Below are 19,534 nucleotides of genomic sequence, written 5' to 3' on the forward strand. Positions count from 1 at the left end.
ATTCTTTGACTCAGGCCTCTCACAAGACTTTTTTTTTAGAAATCAGTGAAATGGCAGAACTAGGTTGCAGTTAACTTTTTCCAGTTGTAAAATATCCCCTTCCCAGGACACAACCAGCCAAGATTGCTTAGTACTAAATTAAGCATGAAGCCAGCAGCTTCTCTCACCAGTTTTTGGAACAGATCCCCAACTCGTTGCTGATGGCTCCATTTTTGGACTCGTGGGAACAAAGCATCATAAAATTCCTTGTGGATCTCGTATAATTCCGGAACCTTGAAGAAAATAGTTTCTATCTGCTGGATGGTCAAAACTGGTTGTGAAGTGGTTGCTGCCGCTTTAAGGGGTTTCATCGGCTGCAACAGTTGAAGAGAAAGGAAAAACAGGCAAAACATTGGTTCAGATGACAACACAAAGACTCTAAGAGCACAGCAATACATGTACACTTACCAACAGCAAGGCTTCCAAATGACTCAGGTAGGTTTCTTCACTACCCAAAATTGCAGACAAGACCCATTTCCGCATCTCCAGACCCTTCTCCAGATCCAACTCATTCTATAAGCAGAAAGAAACCATCAAGGTTAAAAGAAAAGGTGATCATCAGTCCATTGATCCAGTACCTAGCAATTAACTTGTTTTACTTAGCGAAACTGTGGATGGCCCGATATGGCATTTTACAGTCATTAATCATTAGTAGGTAACACAAGGTCACACATCCATAAGAAGGGGTTTATATTAATCGCTCACAAAAAGTGACAAACAGTGACTGATCTGGTAAGTTCTGTGTAGCGCTGCGTAATCTGTGTGCGCTATACAAATAAAGGAATTATTATTGTTATAATGCTGTGAGCCGTATCAGTAGCTCCTATAAGTACACGGTTTTAATGCCATATTACTTTATAACATAGATCACAATCGGCACACAACGTGTCGCAAGAGCAGCCACTTTTCTGCAATAAAGCAGTGATAAGTTGGTTATTTTTATGTGAGGTGGATCCAAAGCAGACACACTTTATGTACATTTCTGGCTCCATCTACAGTACTCACCGATTTGCTGGAATCCAGGGAAGCAGAAGAAAGAGTATCTCTGCTACTATGGCTCTTAGCGCTGAGTAGGGGAGAGGAGCTTGGAGAGTCATCAATATATGGCATAAGTTCATGCTGCGTCCTTTGTTCTTCTGTACCACCAGGGGGAGTCCGACACACAGACCCATCTGAAGAAGGTAGAAACCAGATAAACATGGATGCTATATATATATATATAAAGCAGAAAGTGACTAGGACGTAGATAAGATCATATTTAGGCTATGCAGAAGTTTTTCACAAAAGAAACAGTGATACAATGGATATCCGACTGCCTGGATACATATTATAGGATGAAAACTTAAGAATTTAAATCTTTGAGCAGCTGGAAACAGAATTGATTTAATAATATGAAAAAAGATAGAAATACAAATTTACAAAAGTGAAAAGTATTTGGCCAAGGTCTACACAACAGAAACCGTCTGTTATGTTGACACACACCATATAAAACCGGCATGGCAATCCTCATATAGATGTGTACTCTACCCACTGTATGTAAACTGCAAATCACCACACAAGAAACATGGAAAAGATCCATGGGGAGGGGGGATTTAAAACCTGAAGCACTGATGATAATTGTACTTTCATTCTTCTGTATAATCTTAATGATGTTGTCCACTTTAAGCACATTACAGCAAATCATTAAATATACACTCACCGGCCACTTTATTAGGTACACCTGTCCATCTTAATTTCTAATCAGCCAATCATATGGCGGCAACTCAGTGCATTTAGGCATGTAGACATGGTCAAGACAATCTCCTGCTGTTCAAACCGAGCATCAGTATGGGGAAGAAAGGTGATTTGAGTGCCTTTGAACGTGGCATGGTTGTTGGTGCCAGAAGGGCTGGTCTGAGTATATCAGAAACTGCTGATCTACTGGGATTTTCACGCACAACCATCTCTAGGGTTTACAGAGAATGGTCCGAAAAAGAAAAAACATCCAGTGAGCGGCAGTTCTGTGGGCGGAAATGCATTGTTGATGCCAGAGGTCAGAGGAGAATGGGCAGACTGGTTCAAGCTGATAGAAAGGCAACAGTGACTCAAATCGCCACCCGTTACAACCAAAGTAGGCAGAAGAGCATCTCTGATCGCACAGTACGTCGAACTTTGAGGCAGATGGGCTACAGCAGCAGAAGACCACACCGGGTGCCACTCCTTTCAGCTAAGAACAGGAAACTGAGGCTACAATTTGCACAAGCTCATCGAAATTGGACAGTAGAAGATTGGAAAAACGTTGCCTGGTCTGATGAGTCTCGATTTCTGCTGCGACATTCAGATGGTAGGGTCAGAATTTGGCGTCAACAACATGAAAGCATGGATCCATCCTGCCTTGTATCAACGGTTCAGGCTGGTGGTGGTGGTGTCATGGTGTGGGGAATATTTTCTTGGCACTCTTTGGGCCCCTTGGTACCAATTGAGCATCGTTGCAACGCCACAGCCTACCTGAGTATTGTTGCTGACCATGTCCATCCCTTTATGACCACAATGTACCCAACATCTGATGGCTACTTTCAGCAGGATAATGCGCCATGTCATAAAGCTGGAATCATCTCAGACTGGTTTCTTGAACATGACAATGAGTTCACTGTACTCAAATGGCCTCCACAGTCACCAGATCTCAATCCAATAGAGCAGGGGTCCCCAAACTACGGCCCGCGGGCCACATGCGGCCCGCGGACCGTTTCTATGCGGCCCCCGGCAGTCGGGCAGGGGCTTCCGTCCGTCCGGACAGGAAGCTCCTGCCCGTCACAGTATAGTGCTCGATGCGGCCGGAAACGGCCGCTCGAGCACTATTATTGCAGGTGGAGCGATGTGGCCGGAAAACCACTCCGGTGCACATCGCTCTTTGAACCTGCATGCGCGGCCGCGTGATGACGTCATCACGCGGCCGCGCACCTTTTCCTGTCCGGCAGCCGCGAGAACAAAGAAGACGCGGAGGCCAGAGGTAAGTACAGGGTTTTTTAATTTTTTTTAAGCAGCAATAAAAACATTGTGCCAGCGGGGGGCCCTAATATATGAAATAATTCATTATGGGAGCATCATATAAAATAACTAATGGTGGGGGCAAATAATAAAAATAATAACTAATGGTGGGGGAAAATAAAAAAAATAATAACTAATGGTGCCTGGACATATAAAGCAACTAATGGTGGGGGGCATATAAAATAACTAATGGTGGGGGGCATATAAAATAACTAATGGTGGGGGGCATATAAAATAACTAATGGTGGGGGGCATATAAAATAACTAATGGTGGGGGGGGGGACATAAAATAACTAATGGTGGGGGGGGGGACATAAAATAACTAATGGTGGGGGGCATATAAAATAACTAATGGTGGGGGGCATATAAAATAACTAATGGTGGGGAGTATATAAAATAACTAATGGTGGGGGGCATATAAAACAACTAATGGTGGGGGGCATATAAAACAACTAATGGTGGGGGGGGGAACATAAAATAACTAATGGTGGGGGGCATATAAAATAACTAATGGTGGGGGGCATATAAAATAACTAATGGTGGGGGGCATATAAAATAACTAATGGTGGGGGGGAACATAAAATAACTAATGGTGGGGGGCATATAAAACAAGTAATGGTGGGGGGCATATAAAATAACTAATGGTGGGGGGCATATAAAATAACTAATGGTGCGGGGGGGGGGACACACATATAAAACAACTAATGGTGGGGGGCATATAAAATAACTAATGGTGGGGGGCATATAAAATAACTAATGGTGGGGGGGGGAACATAAAATAACTAATGGTGGGGGGCATATAAAATAACTAATGGTGGGGGGCATATAAAATAACTAATGGTGGGGAGTATATAAAATAACTAATGGTGGGGGGCATATAAAACAACTAATGGTGGGGGGCATATAAAACAACTAATGGTGGGGGGGGGAACATAAAATAACTAATGGTGGGGGGCATATAAAATAACTAATGGTGGGGGGCATATAAAATAACTAATGGTGGGGGGCATATAAAATAACTAATGGTGGGGGGGAACATAAAATAACTAATGGTGGGGGGCATATAAAACAAGTAATGGTGGGGGGCATATAAAATAACTAATGGTGGGGGGCATATAAAATAACTAATGGTGCGGGGGGGGGGACACACATATAAAACAACTAATGGTGGGGGGCATATAAAATAACTAATGGTGGGGGGCATATAAAATAACTAATGGTGGGGGGGGGAACATAAAATAACTAATGGTGGGGGGCATATAAAATAACTAATGGTGGGGGGCATATAAAATAACTAATGGTGGGGGGGAACATAAAATAACTAATGGTGGGGGGCATATAAAATAACTAATAGTGCGGGGGGGGGGACATATAAAATAACTAATGGTGGGGGGCATATAAAATAACTAATGGTGGGGGGGACATAAAATAACTAAATGGTGGAGGGGCAACATATTCAATAATTAATGGAGAGGGGTCCCAGTATATTAATAATTAATTGACCCAATTAATTAATTCATTGGGCCAGTAAATAAAATAGTTCACAAGGGGGTGCAGTATATTAAATAATTAATTGAGGGGGGGGGCAGTGTATTACAGATGCGGTCACGTGTACCGCTATTTATCCGGCCCTCCAACGGTCTGAGAGGGACAATGAACGGCCCCCTATGTAAAAAGTTTGGGGACCCCTGCAATAGAGCATCTTTGGGATGTGGTGGAACGGGAGATTTGCATCATGGATGTGCAGCCGACAAATCTGCGGCAACTGTGTGATGCTATCGTGTCAATATGGACCAAAATCTCTGAGGAATGCTTCCAGCACCTTGTTGAATCTATGCCACGAAGAATTGAGGCAGTTCTGAAGGCAAAAGGGGGTCCAACCCGTTACTAGCATGGTGTACCTAATAAAGTGGACGGTGAGTGTAGTTTGTGTAATGAAAAATTATAAAATTTTCCAATATACCTTCTGTATAAATTCCTCATCATTTTTTTAAGTTCTCTGCTTGCATTTCTGCTATTGAGAGCTTCTATGCTTACTTCCTGTAGATAAATCCGGTCCATGGTCATGTGATGTCACACAGGTGCACTTCTCGTTAGATAAATACCAGTCCAAAATGTGTGATGCTAACAAGAAGTGCACCTGTGTGACATCACATGACCATGGACCGGTATTTATCTACAGGAAGTAAACGATTAAGCTTCCTGTTGCATGACAGCAAGCAGAGATCTTAGGAATTGTGAAGAATTGATACAGAAAGCACATTGGAAATTTTTTTAACTTTTCATTACACAAACAATATCAATTATTTGCTAGACTGTGTTTAAAGTGGACAACCCCTTTAAGGTAACCCTGCTTCTGGCCAATTTTATAGATGGGTCATTGGAGCTCACAGATTTAGGGCCCTGTGCTATGCCACTTCCATTATCGCAGAAAGTCAGGACATGGGTTTCAGGCATTATATAGATTTTATTATGTGCTCTATATGTTCCCTGCTGCAGTTACCGTCCCTCTAGATTTTTGCTTCTGTGTTCTCCTACCCTCATACACCCAAAACAGGATTCTGTAAGAGTGGTTTTTCCAGCTTGATAATAGAGTTAGCAAGCCACCAGTTTCACAGAGATGTTATCTTAAAAGGGCAGACATGCAGGTAGCTAAATCTAAAAGGCACCAAGTGACATGAAGGGGCCACACGCTTCAAGAATGTGGGCCGGGAATGCAAACAGACAAGCACAAGAGATCCATGTATGTGACCACAGCTCTCAGGGTGTGCACACAGGAAACATGAGCAGACTCGGAAACTGGACATATCATGGAAACACAGGCCCAGAGCCAACACCAAATGCTCCTGCTCTGATCCGTGTTATTTGCCAGCACTCATTCCCTGCAGAGATTATACCCGTGTACCTACACTCAGTCAATGCCACTACAGAAACCATGTCCCAGTGCGTCCAGTGACTTGTTATTAGGGAAGTAGCCTTTATTTTAACAAACAAAGAAATGTAGGAAGCAAAATCTTGTAACACTGCAGAGCAAACGGAATCAAGTCAATGAAGACAAAAGCATTTGTAATGCATTCACTACAAAGGAAGGATCTGTCCATGTCTTGTGATGGACATACAGGTGCAAGACCCGTTATATCACAGAGAGTACAGAGACATGTGATACTTACAAGCCGAGAACCTACATGTCCATTTCTATCCCCTGGAAGTAAATATAGAAGCTTCCTATGGAATAACAGCAAGCAGAGATCTAGAAGTCCGGGAGGAATTAATACAGAAAGCATATTGGAAAATTGTATAACTTTTCCTTACAGAAATCATATTTATTATTTGCTGAAACCCTTTGTGGAAACCTAAAGAACCTCTCCAGAACGCTGCCTGTATTGGATATCACCCAATATAGTTGCCGGAGTGACCCGTCAGGGTCCCTTCTCCATATAATTCCCCATAACAATCTATGCTATTTCACCTACCAATGTATAAACAGACAACTGGGTGTAGCTTTCCTTGTAAATAGCCTACCCGATAGTATACCCGATTTTTTAATTCATGCACATGTTTTTAGAAGGTATTACAGTGGAAGGTCACAAAGGTGAGGAATGGCAGCAGGTTCTCTTTATAGGCTTATACACATTTTAGGGAGGAAATTTAGTGCGTTCTGTATGTTGTATTTAGGCCATTACAAGGTTACTCCTGACAGTGTGACATGTATTGAGCATATTGATTCCACCCAAACAGGCAACAATAGTGGATCACACACACACCACACATATATATATGACACACACATCATAGCAATATCCAATAAACCCATCCAGTGCCCACCACAGTATTCCTACCTCTCATCATTCAGCTACCTGTCTGGTGTGAAGCAAAACACTCCATACATATTGCTTAGAGACTCAGGGACTCCATAAAGCGCTGCACAGAAAGCAAATAAATCCATGGATACATCCACAATACTTATAATACTAAACACACCACACAAAGCTAAACCACAACCTAAGGTTTCAAGATTTATGTGCTAAAGAGAAAAAATAGCCACATACATGGGCTTGGTTTCTGTGAAAGAGAACAGGGAAATCAGTTTCTGTTCTGCAATGACTGGATCTGGTCCATTGTGCCTGCAACTGTGGCGAGAAACTCACACAACGTGATCCTGACTAATATGACAGCTATGCCAGGCGACACCCAAACAACCTTCAATGCCACAAGCAGCGAGGTATAAATGTGTCTGTGCTATTCCAGGGGTCCACAGCTTCTACCATGAACTTCTGAGCAGCTGTGCCATTATACCATCACTGTGCAATGTGCTGCGAGCACCCGAGGGACCACGCTGTGTCAGATACCAATTACTATGTGGACTACAGGCAAACAGGTGCCTTGCCAACCCTCTGTTTTGGATACACTGCACCTGTTTCCTCGATGCCAGCTGGAGCGGTTTATTCACGCAGGATGCAATGGCCATTGTAAGCCAGGTCCCCTATATCCAGCCAGGAGCTGTCATGCAGGGTATGAGAAAAGCTGCTTGTTACACTTAGGAGGAACTTCATTTCTGCCAATTGGCCTATTTTATTAAATTATCTTTTGTGTTGTAGTTTTCCTCTGCTATTCCTCCTAGAAATGTGCAGGCAGGAAAAACCTGATGTTACCAAATCCCTTGTCAAAGAGGTGAGTTCCTACAGTCCAGAACCATCGATACTGATTGGATAGGGGCCATGCCTTGTAGAATACACACATACAACTAGTAACGCCCAATTGTCAATTTATTCATAGATCTACAGCGCTGGTGAGCACACAGAGACTCAGTTCCCATGTAGTCTGAGAGGTGGTTCTAGACAAGTATCAACCATCAACAAAAAGGGGAACACAACTCCTTCAAGGTAACATAAAAGAAAACCACCAATAAAGGCAAAAAAAGCCAGGTGATACAAGTCCTTGTATCTATAAAACATGTAGTCTATAAAACAATTCCAATTTTTGTCCATGCATATTCTTGTCATACATCAGCATCATTTTCCAAGATGTAGAACCTGGATGGTTCTAGACCTGGCAGGGACCACTAGCCGCAGTAGCGAGCCAATGGGGTGCATTTTTCAATAGAAAGATACAAAAGCTAAGCCTGCTACATCAGTCTGTATCCTATACTTCTATGGAAGGATTCAATGTATTCTCCAGGGGTAAAAATAAAGCTCTTTTTACATGGTACTTTTCTACAGTACAGTATGTGAATGATGTTATCTACGATTGCCATGCTCATACCCACGTACCCACTGGATAACCCTGGCATATATTACATAATCTTTTCCTGGCAGATACACAAAATGCAGTGTACAAAGTAATGAAAACTTACCAATAACATGAAATTCATTTTATAGATCTGTATATTTTGGGATGTTCTAGGAGGAGCCCAAGTCACCCCATCTTTTTCACGTCAGGAACATATAACATTCAGATGCAGAAGATACAGTCTTACACTTTCATCTGCTCCTGGTTTGGTTTGCACCTCATGTCTCCAGATAAATCCAAGATCTACAGATGCATTAGTGTCATTTACTAACGAGATAACGGTCGTCATAAAAAGCCCATCACTCGTCTACTCGCCCTGGGACACAAGGTCAGAAGGGCTACAACTACATATAAAATATTTACACTGTTGCTCATAAAATTTCTACCTAACAGAGGCAATACTCCTACTGTGGGGGCAGGGAACGTGTGCTCCAAAATCCAGTAAGGAAAAGGCAGGAGTGATATGTGGTATAAAAGAAGGACAGATACAAAGAAGCCATTAGCTGAGCTGGAGGTGCTCACAGCCTGATAAGGTTGAGTGGACACAATGGGATTAGGCTGTAAATATCTTGCTATGGAGCAGCGCTATGTCATGTGACATCCCTTTATCGGTGCTTTTTTTTTTATGTCACATGGACCTCCCTCCTCTTCTGCCCTTCCATGTCATTTACTCCCCCACTGCAGCCACTGCCTCCTACCATTTATTAAAAGCATGAGCCTTTTAGAGATGCCCTAGATAATCATAACCAAGGGACAGAGAGCCAGCACTTGTAACGTGAAGCAATGTCAGGATTTCAAGATGTACAAGGCACACATAATAGAGTGGCCGGGGTTCAGAGTGCTGTGGGATTAGCAGGTGCTCCATGCAGGCAGCCTATTGTCCTTACATAGGAGTACCAGCCCACTGTGTGCAGACAGATGGTCCCTACAAGATGTGCCTGACTAACATCTGCCCATCTGTACCCCCCACCGTCTTCTCATCCTATCCTGAGCAGAAACATGCAACAAGCAAGAGGGAAGGAATAAATATTATCTAAGGCCTTACTATTATCAATACTATTTATGACTTTACAAAACAAGCAGCCCTGTCAGCACAAACAATCACCATCCCATATTTACCACACAGGAGAAGGTAAATAAAAGCACACTTTAGGTCAAAGGTCAAACATTTCTTAAGTTTCCATCTCAGAGAGAAACAACAAGAACCGCCATGGATCAGAACCGATTTTCTCATAAAGACGAAGTGATGAAAAGTTAAATATCATCAGAGCTTGTGGTTCATTGCTTGTGGCCCGCGTGGCATAAGAGGTCTGCTCATGCCCTGAAGAAGGTAGGGAAGGACTGCCCGACAGTCAGCTCATATACAGAACCCTGCAAGCCACAGCCATGTGTATGAGCCTATTAAAATATATAGGGCCATGTGCTACCCCCTGAATCAACAGCCAAAAAATTAATTTGTGTGCATGGAGGCTAAGATGTTTATTTAAAAAACATAACATCTTTCAACCTACCAAATAAGCGGGTTTTACCAGTGTAGGGACACCTTCTGCCTGACCACAGTAAAGCCATTTCATGGGTGGATCATGGGCTAACCTACTGCTGCAATAGCAATGGCATGAGTCACATAGCCGCCTGGTGTCACAAGGTTATCAAACAGTAGTACACCTTGAAATTTGTGTTCAAAGACTAAAGCTGCCTACACACTAGGGTCCATAGATCAGTGGTTCTCAACCTTTCTAATGCTGTGACCCCGCAATACAGTTCCTCATGTTGCGGTGACCCCCAAACCATGCAATTTGCGGTAAAAACGCAATAAAATTGCGGCTCCGAAGGCTTTAGGTGACCCCCGGTTTTGGTTGTTCGACCCACAGGTTGAGAACCACTGCCATAGATGATTCCTACAGTCAGTAGGAATTGGAATAACATTTTTAGATCAACAGATTCCTATGGCAGAGGTCTGTCAAAACCAGATTTCTGCACAACAGTGGCAGAGTTTTTTTAAAGCCTCTGGCAGCAGCTGAAGTTAAGAATTTGCCTAAGCTAAACTACAATTTGACATAACAAAGGGTGCACAGACTAGACCTCACAGCAGAGATCGATCTGTGATTCATTGATTCAACAGATACCACTGACGTCTAAGACAAAAAAAAAAAAAGTCACAGACATCAACGGCCTCACATTAGAGCTCACATCAGGATTTGCTGGTGTTATATGTGTGTCAAAGCAGCCGTAAGTAAAATAATACCAACATCAGCTGGTCCCCAAATTATACTCAGCAGAAGTAACATTTAGAAGATGTCAATCTTTAAAGATGTCATCTTTATAAAAGGTAGAATTCATGCAACTAAAACGACTAAATAAAGAGAAAATGCCTGTTTACATACAGTTATCCAGAACAGGCCTTTCTAGAAGCCTTCCTTCCCCATCCGCAGTACTGTAAAGGGATGAATGAATAGTTCACTACAGTCTGCATTTGACAGCACATCACCCCGATGACATGGACGATTTACTGGTAATAAAAAGACTTCCTTTATGTTTCTTTCCTAGGATGTCCCTTTAAACATATGGATTGAGAATGGCCGTTCCTTGTAGTGTTTACTTCTAATTGGCCGTGTGAAGGGCTTTGTGGACATGTTCATGTGAAGTTATTAGTTCTGACAAATTATACTTGAACTGAATCGGTCAAGCACTGCTCAACCACTATCATGAATTTATACAGCTGAGGTTTAGGGTCCCAATCATCTCAAGCTCACCTCTGCCTGATGCTGATAAAATCAGGTGCCTATTTGGCATAAGTCTGGTGAGGTGTGTCCACATGGACAATGGGACACATTTACTAAAGGGTCCGCACGGCACATTTTCGTTGGGTTTCCGACTATTTCCAATTTGCGCCACATTCAAGTGGGGTTTTAGGCGCACGTGAACGGATTTTGGCGCAATCGCAACAACTTGCATGCGACACAAAACGGGGGCGTGGCCGACGGACAACCCGACTGATTCGGACTAAGCGCAGGATTTACAATTCAAATTGTGTCACAAGACAATGCACTCACATACACCGGGAAGAAGAAGGTGAACTCAGCAGGGAAGCGACACATGCAGGAAATGGACGCACGATCTTGAAGAATCGCGCCAGACTTCATCCTCGTCGGAGAACGCACCTCGGAGATTGCGACAGGACCGGTAATTAAATCTGCCCCAATGTGTCTGGTGAGGCTAGTACAGGATTCACTGCACATTTTCCCCAGGCTTGACGACCAGACGCAATTGCCAAAACCCCATTCTCTTGCAATATCCTATGATTTCATGATTACGTGAAGGAAAAAAAAAAAATTTAGGCCACTTTCAGCAGCCACTACATGTGTTCTTGCACCCTTCACCTCTGGATAAGTCTGAAATGATTTATTTTTCTGACTGCAAAATCCGAAATCCTTGTGACTAATTGACTCCTTCAAAACATCACTGAACATTTGCCTTCCTAAATGAAGGAAAGCTTATACTGAAAAATGTAAGGTCCCACAAGCGGAAAAAAAAAATATTTTCTATAAAGGGACTTTTCCTTTGCTGATGTATACTGACAGCTTTGCACATGTCTGCAGAACATCCAGGGTATTTAATTGTAACAGACATTGTAGAATTCATCTTGCTGGAGGATTACGTTCAATTTGTGAACAGCTATTTAAAGCAGAGGTCTGCCCTATATAACATTTCTTCTCTGGGTTAAATTGGGACACTAGTAATTATCCTGATAAATGAATTTGTCCCAATTAATTAATACCCTGGGACAAATATTAATGTATACAAATCCATGTCCCTATTTGTTCCTAAAACGGCAAACACTTAGAACCATACAATCATTTTGTACTGCTAAAGGCTAATGTACTGTATTAACCCAAAACGTATACATCACACCACCAAAATTATAGTGCTGAAAATCATACTTGATGCAACTCAATATTGTGGAATGGGTTAACCTGGAAGTTCCGCATTTGGTAAAATGGAACAAGCAATACTTTGGGGAACAGAATGTGATGTCAGCAGCGTTGCTGTAGCATCCATAGTTAAGCTGACGAAACTGAAATCCTTTCGAGCTCAGGTGTTTCCAAGCATCTGAGCATCTATTCTCACGGATGATTTCTGGCCGAAGTCATTAGATTATCCAGAGTCCTACAGAAAGAATTATCCGATACGTCTAATCACATTAATGGTCATCCGAACATCCGCCTTTCGCCTTCTACAGCACCGCTACCTATGTATACATCCTGACAATTGTATTGATCTTTTATACACTGTGATCAGTTAACTACACTTCCCAGCATGCATAGCTGACATATAGTGAGCTGGGGGGCTATCACATCTTCCCTATATACAATTCCCCATCTCCTAAGTCAAATATACATTATTTATGTGCTTTGCCTAAATTTAACAGTATGTGAATGGATTGAAAACCTTGGCTGTCCAGCTGTTGTAAAGGAACATGTACCTGGCCTTCACAATTGGTCACTCCAGCAGTTGTGAAGCTACATGTGCCAGCACAGATGTAAATGTATAAGGAATGATCTCCAACCACAGGATCTCTAGCTATTGAGAACTAGCCTACACAGTCTGGGCATGCGGAAAGTCACCCATAAGAGCTGGAGACTTACAGGTGGGAAACCAAAGCCTCAAGTCATCTGCATCATAAAAACTGGCACAATATGTGCAAGATTCATCTTTTGGGAGGGAAAAACAATTAACTAACAGGAATGATTACATGATACCATGCAGAGACTTTGACTGTGACATGGTGACAACGATTACCTTCAAGAGATCCGATATGGCCGACAGGAAGGGCCAGACCCTGGAGGCAGAAATATTGAGCACACAAAGCTGAGCCTTCAATAACAACCAACATAGTTATGCGAAGACTCAAGAGCTGGAACTGAGCATTTCCCAATTCATGAAAGGGGTTTTCTCAGGAGCAAAAACATGAGAAATCTGTAGACAATTAGGTGTCATACATTTTTGAAAATATAAAGAATTACAAATTTTGAAGATTATTGTGGACACATAATAAGAAACCCTGGAATAATGGAAGATATGACCATGGTCTGGCCAGGTTATCTATTGACAAAAACTGGAAAACTTCAAAATTCTGAATCATTTATATTTGCGAAAGGCTTACATTGGGTGTCCAACATTCAGGACCACTGGAAGTCCAGCTCCATTGTCTTTATAGTGAATGCTTTACAGGGAATGAAGTTGGACTTCTGGCTCTGTTCTCGCTTGTTATTACAGCAGGCACCCAGAATCTGCTGCAGTCCCAAGTGTTGCAACCTCACTAGTACTATATTGAAAACCCATTTTCTGGATACATCATCAATAGGTTTATTCCAGAAAATCCCTTTACAGGGAACCTGTCATCAGGGGCTCCCCCATGTCCCCATAGAGAATAGTGTGCACATTTTCAAAGTGTTTTTATAATAAAATTGACTTTTTCCGATAAAAAGAAAAGATAAATGATAGTTTACCTTTCTCTCTGCAGAGCAATGTCCCATGGGAGTGGCCAGTGGGCAGCGGTAAGCCCCCCACCCCCCCCCCGAAAACCGCACCGTCATGCGTTTAATTCAAATCAGGAGAGATATGGGTGTTTTTTTAAAAATTTGAATTAGACACATGATGGAGCGGTTTCCTGAGGGCAAGGGGACCATTCCTCACTGGCCTCTCCCATGGGACACTGCAATGAGAAAGGTAAAAAAACTTTCATCTAACTTTTCTTTCTATCGGAAAAAAACACTCGCTATTCTCTATGGGGACACAAGGGGGCCAGAAAAAGGGCTCCTGATGACAGGTTCCCTTTAAACACTCATAAATTAAATAGACAGAACAACAGATGCCATGATAAGGAAGTAGAAAGATTTGGGAATATTTCAGTGACTCTAAAAGTAAAATGTGATGAAAGAGAATATTCTCACCACCATCTCCATGGTATCCTCCATCTCTTCCAGATGACTCTATGCAACTTGGCCAGATCTGTCCACTACGTCTCACACCAACAATTGCCGCCTCAGATACCCTCAGCTGACAGTGGCGAGCAGGTGCCTGGGGTGTGGGAGGGCTGGCACTGCCAGGAGAAGGAGGAGACCGACCCCAGGGACCCCGTGGTGACACCCTTCCTGAGGGCCCAGAGGATAACTCCTCTTCACTTGAAGTCAAGTTCTCATTGGAACTGCAATCAGGAGTATATCCCCCTCCTAAGTCCTCAAAGCTCTGCGGTGAAATAGATCGGCGAGGCCATGGTCCTCCCCAGTGACTTCCAGGTCCCGGTAAGGCATTATCCCTAAGGAAGCGTGGATTTAGCTCTGCTTCATCATACTCGCCATCCCAGCCACAGCTACTGTCAGAAGAGCGTCCACGGCGAGTCTCTATTGGCGGTGGTGGCCTTGGATTCCCTTCAGGATGAGAAGCTGCTCTGCGAAGTCTGTCTGAACGGTGTTCTGGAGCATCCCTTTCGGTCAAACTTAAAAGTCGCCGGGGGCCCCTAGGTACATCACCTGCTGACAGGTCTGGGGCACCGACAGGTGGTTCCCTGCGACCTGGCCCTCTAATTCTTTCCTCTGGGCTCTTCTGCTCTCGGCCAGTACCCGAGGCCCTCTCCTCTCGACCCGGACCCAAAGGTCGTTCTTCCCCACCACCCGGTGGATCCCTTTCTTCAAACCCCCAGCGTTGTCTATCATACCCTCGTCTTTCTTTGGCCAAAAGAGTCTGCAGGTAGATCATCCGGAAACGCTCCCGATTTAGCTCCCGCTCCAGTCTACGTACGGACACTCGGCATCTCTCCAGCTCCTGCTCCATGTCCCGCACTGTGCGCAGCTCCATGCGTGGTGGCTCCGCATCTGGAAACTGTGCACGCCACGCCTCGGCGAACCCCGCTGGCTCCAACATCCTGTCCTGGGCCCCTGGGGGACACTGTGCCAAGGAAACTCAGCATGGGGCTTGTGGCATCACCAATCTGTGTCCAGCAAAAGCAGTGCAGAGTAACCAGTGTGTGGGGCACCAGGGGCTTCTATCCAGGACGACCACCACAGCAAGGCCACGGAGGGGCTCCTGAGCAGACCCTGACCTGCTATATGACCTGCTCTGTGCTCCTCAGGTGTGTCACTGGATTCCTGGAGCCTGCAGCCTGTGTGTCTCCATGTCATCAGTGTCCCGGATACACGGCGCTCTCTCTTACCGGGACTGTGTACTCTCCGGTGACACGGCTCTGTCTCCGGGGCGTCCCTCAGCACCGTATTCCTTCTCCTTCCTCCCTCCTGAGCTGTCCTCGGCCTCTCTATTGTGTCAGTCCCTGTGTATTTGTGTGCTGAGGGCGGTCACAGGCCGGCTCCTCCTCCCCGTGTCAGCCGGCGTGTGGGACGGTCCCTGCACCGTCAGCGCGTGTGTGGAGCGGCGGAGATTTCTCCCAGGAATTACACACACACATATATACGTATATATACACTGGCGTATATGAGCCTGCCATGAATACCAGGCTTATTATATTCTCCGCTCCGTTACTACTACTTTATAGAGCGACATTTAGGCCTGGTTCACATTTAGCGTTCTTTGGTCGGTTTTTGAGCTAGTATTTTATGGTTCTGAAAGTGAAGGACGTTTGTGGAGATTCGTTGGTGTAAAGTGATTTTGATGCCCTATGCAGAGTATGGCGGAAATATATGGTGACATGATGTGGAATTGCCTCCATGAGTGAAAGGTTTCCATGCTGGAGTGCTGAGCACGTTTGTCATGTGCGGGACTGGCATTGGACTGTGCCCATTGTATTCATCTTTGTCAGTCATGCCTGTCTTTTCTTCAGGCTGCGTTCACACATTTTGGAATGCAGAATGGAGCTTTATGTATGAGTTAATATCCCATTGAAATCAATGTAAATTTTATGTCAACCGTTATGGTCAGTTTGGCATGGATCCGATATCCATGCGTTTTTTTTCAAACAGAGGAAAAGTACTGCAGCATCCGTCATTTTTTTCTGTCCAAAAAACGCATGGATAACGCATTCCTTCCTTAACGGAACATAATGGATGGCATTACTTATATTGATGTCAATGGACTTTTTAAGTGATGCATTAACCCCTTGATGCTTCGCGCCATAGAGGTTTGGGGGTTATGAAGAGGGCTGAGGGGGTTGAGCCCTCTTCATACACAGGAAGCGTTTGCTGCATGCTGCAGCAAACCCCCACCGCTAGTAACCGTGGTCGGTGCTTGCACCGATTGCGGCTATTAACTCTTCCGATGCTGCCGGCGACATTTAAAAGTCGGCGGCGGGGGCGTGTCCTGACTGGAGATGTAGAAGGACGCACGCTGCAGAGCTCCTGCCTAAAATCCTGCCACCCATCCTGCATATTGGCATAGATTTCCACTATTACTGCAGGGGGATCGTGGAAAACGACCCCCGACAAGAACACACCTGCATAGCGCTCCCGAGGTGTCTGTGTGCGGGACGTGCAGGCTCCGAGGAAGAAGTGACAGAAGGTAGCGGGCGCCATCTTGCCACAGCGCACATCAGCCTCGTGGTCAGTAACGGAGGGCTGCAGCCGTGATAGCGCAGCATCGGAGGTGAGCGGAGGCACACTGAAATTAAGACAGCTCCTCACTGTCACAGCGATCCTTGCCCCGGTTAAAGGAAGAATTAAAGTAACAGGGATACTGAGAGGGGAAGGCCCTCTGAAACGGCGGGAGTAAGCTATTCAAGGCTGAACATTGTGCTGGGCACACAGCCCTAACATAGCTCCTAGACACAGAGTTCATAGAGGGAACAGGGAGACGTCCAGCTTTGCCACCTAGTGGTGATATCTAAACAGGTCTTCTCTCCCAGCTCACTAGAAAACCAGTCTTAACATCATCTGGGACATTTATCTGGTTCTGGTAATTTAACAACTACTTGGTGCTGATAGCCTTCAATATGTCGCGTTCCGGAGCGCGGAAGAAAGAGGGGAAAGAGGAGGGTCCTAATACCCCTGCAAAGCAATCTAGAGATACCTCTGCTGCGAGGTTCCAAGATGTTGCAGCTAGGCTGGAAAGGTTTGCGCGGGAGGAACCCGGGCCTTCAGCTGTCAAGGCGGCTCGGGCAACAACAATAGCAGTAAGACCAGAGTTGGCAAACTCTGATACAGAGATGGATGAAACTCCGGAGCCTCCCATGCCTCAGCGCCAGAAGAAGGGGCCCAAGGGACCATTGCCACCGGGTCCGGCTGCAGAGCTTGAAGCCTCTCTTCAGGTACCTGAAGAACCTACTATTAAGGATGTATTTCTGGCAGTGGCTCACTGTGGTTCAGCACTACTGACTATGAATAATCACATTGGTGGCCTGAAGGAAGATGTTAATCTAGTCCGGCAGGACCTCAGAAAGGCGAATGAGAGGGTCCATGCGGTGGAGGACAGAGTTAGTGATATTGAAGACCAGTTACCTCCTATCCATAAAGAATTGAAGCGATTGTCCCATAATGTTTCTTTGCTTATATCAAAGTCAGATGACCTTGAGAACCGGCTTCGCCGGAACAATCTGAGACTCATTGGTATTCCTGAAAAGTCTGAAGGTAAAGACCCAGTGACTTTTATAGAAACTTGGATTAAGGAAAAGATGGGACACAATACATTGTCTCCGCTATTTGCTGTGGAGAGGGCCCACAGGGTTCCATCCCGACCCCTGCCGCCAGGGGCAGCACCAAGATCATTTATTCTAAAAGTTCTGCACTATAAGGATCGAGATTCCATTTTAAGAGCCGCAAGAGATCACCCGGATTTAACGATTGATGGAAACAAAATCTCAATTTACCCGGATTTCTCCGCTGAAGTGCAAAAGAGGAGGGTGAAATTTGTGGAGGTGAAACGGCGGCTGAGAGCGTTAAATGTCCCTTATTCCATGCTGTATCCGGCCAGATTGAGAGTTGTGGCATTCGAAACAACCCACTTTTTCGACCTAGCATCGGAAGCTGCAAAATGGTTGGACACTAACGAAAGGAGACTTCGGGACAGTGCCCAGGAGGAACCGTGAGCTGCGTATTTCTGATATGTTTAATTACTACTCTGCTAGTTGTTGTAATGTACAGGGTACTAAGTCTGTTATGCAGGTATTTTATGTATAAATGCTAATATGTTTGTTTGTATAGTTCGTATGGGCAGGAGCCTAGGCAACAATACAGTTAATGTGTAGAAATTAGCTGTATATGCAGTATGCGGTTAAGTCATCAATGTCGTCCCGATATATCAAGAAGGTGTGGGAAGGTGAATGTATTGCCCCAATCTTCCATACTTGGGAGAATGTCTTTAGGGATAATTTGGATGGGAAGGGTGGGATGGGAATGTTGGGAATTGTTTGGGGGGAGGGCAGAGTCAGCTCCTGGGGGAAGCCAGTGAGGTGGGCCAGGCGGAAGTCCTCAGACCTCATGATGAAAACATTGCAATATGGCTAAGCAATTTAATGTAGTCTTATGGAATACGAGAGGACTTGGGGATTCTACTAAGCGTATGGCTGTTTTCTCTACACTACAGCAGTATTCTCCTGCGATACTGTGTCTTTGTGAAACACATTTGACAAAGGACAATATACACTATTTACAGAGACGGTGGATATCCCATAGTTATCACTCTACATTTTCCACGCATGCAAGGGGGGTGAGCATACTTGTCCCTGTTACTATCCCATTTGAGTGCTTCTCTTCAGTGGTTGATTCAGAGGGGCGCTTTGTGTGTCTGCATTGTTCCATTTACAACACTCCCCAAATTATAATTGCACTGTATATCCCTCCCCCATTTAACTGTGAGGTTCTCAAAAGAATACTATCGTTTGTAAATACATTGCCTCAACTGCCAGTACTGATGGTGGGGGATTACAACATGGTTCTATCTCCGAGTCAAGATAGATTTGGAGGAGATGCTCAAGTGGGCTCTGGGGGCCCAACAGCTTTAGCTAAGATACTGGACGAGGTTGGATGGTTTGACTTTTGGCGGCTGAAGTATAGTGATGTCCGACAATACTCGTGCTACTCTAGTTCTCATAACACACTGTCGAGAATAGACCTTGCTGTTATTTCACCACATATGCATAAGTACATTTCGGATGTAGAGTATTTACCTCGCAGTGTGTCGGATCACTCCGCGGTCCTAGTGAAACTAGCTATCCCGGCTGAGGCTCCGCGGCAAG

General features: G+C 44.5%; 1 protein-coding gene across 4 annotated transcripts in view; it reads right to left on the bottom strand.

Moving 5' to 3' along the window:
• The window catches only part of BCR (BCR activator of RhoGEF and GTPase), a 32,697-nt gene extending 16,910 nt beyond the window's left edge, over positions 1-15,787 (bottom strand). The window contains exons 1-4 of one of the 4 annotated variants that reach the window (XM_072145512.1): positions 14,310-15,787; positions 1,045-1,211; positions 448-552; positions 168-353 (exon numbers count right to left, since the gene is read on the bottom strand). In XM_072145512.1, coding sequence (XP_072001613.1) covers positions 168-353; positions 448-552; positions 1,045-1,211; positions 14,310-15,279 — 1,428 coding nt within the window. In that variant the 5' untranslated portion in view covers positions 15,280-15,787. Of the gene's footprint in view, positions 1-167; positions 354-447; positions 553-1,044; positions 1,212-8,419; positions 8,537-8,627; positions 8,880-14,309 lie in introns of those variants that run through there. The other 3 variants (XM_072145521.1, XM_072145531.1, XM_072145538.1) reach the window with 3 other exon arrangements.
• Between the last annotated feature and the right edge of the window lie 3,747 nt (positions 15,788-19,534).

This window comes from Engystomops pustulosus, chromosome 1 (genome assembly GCF_040894005.1).
Source record: "Engystomops pustulosus chromosome 1, aEngPut4.maternal, whole genome shotgun sequence".
NCBI lineage: Eukaryota > Metazoa > Chordata > Amphibia > Anura > Leptodactylidae > Engystomops > Engystomops pustulosus.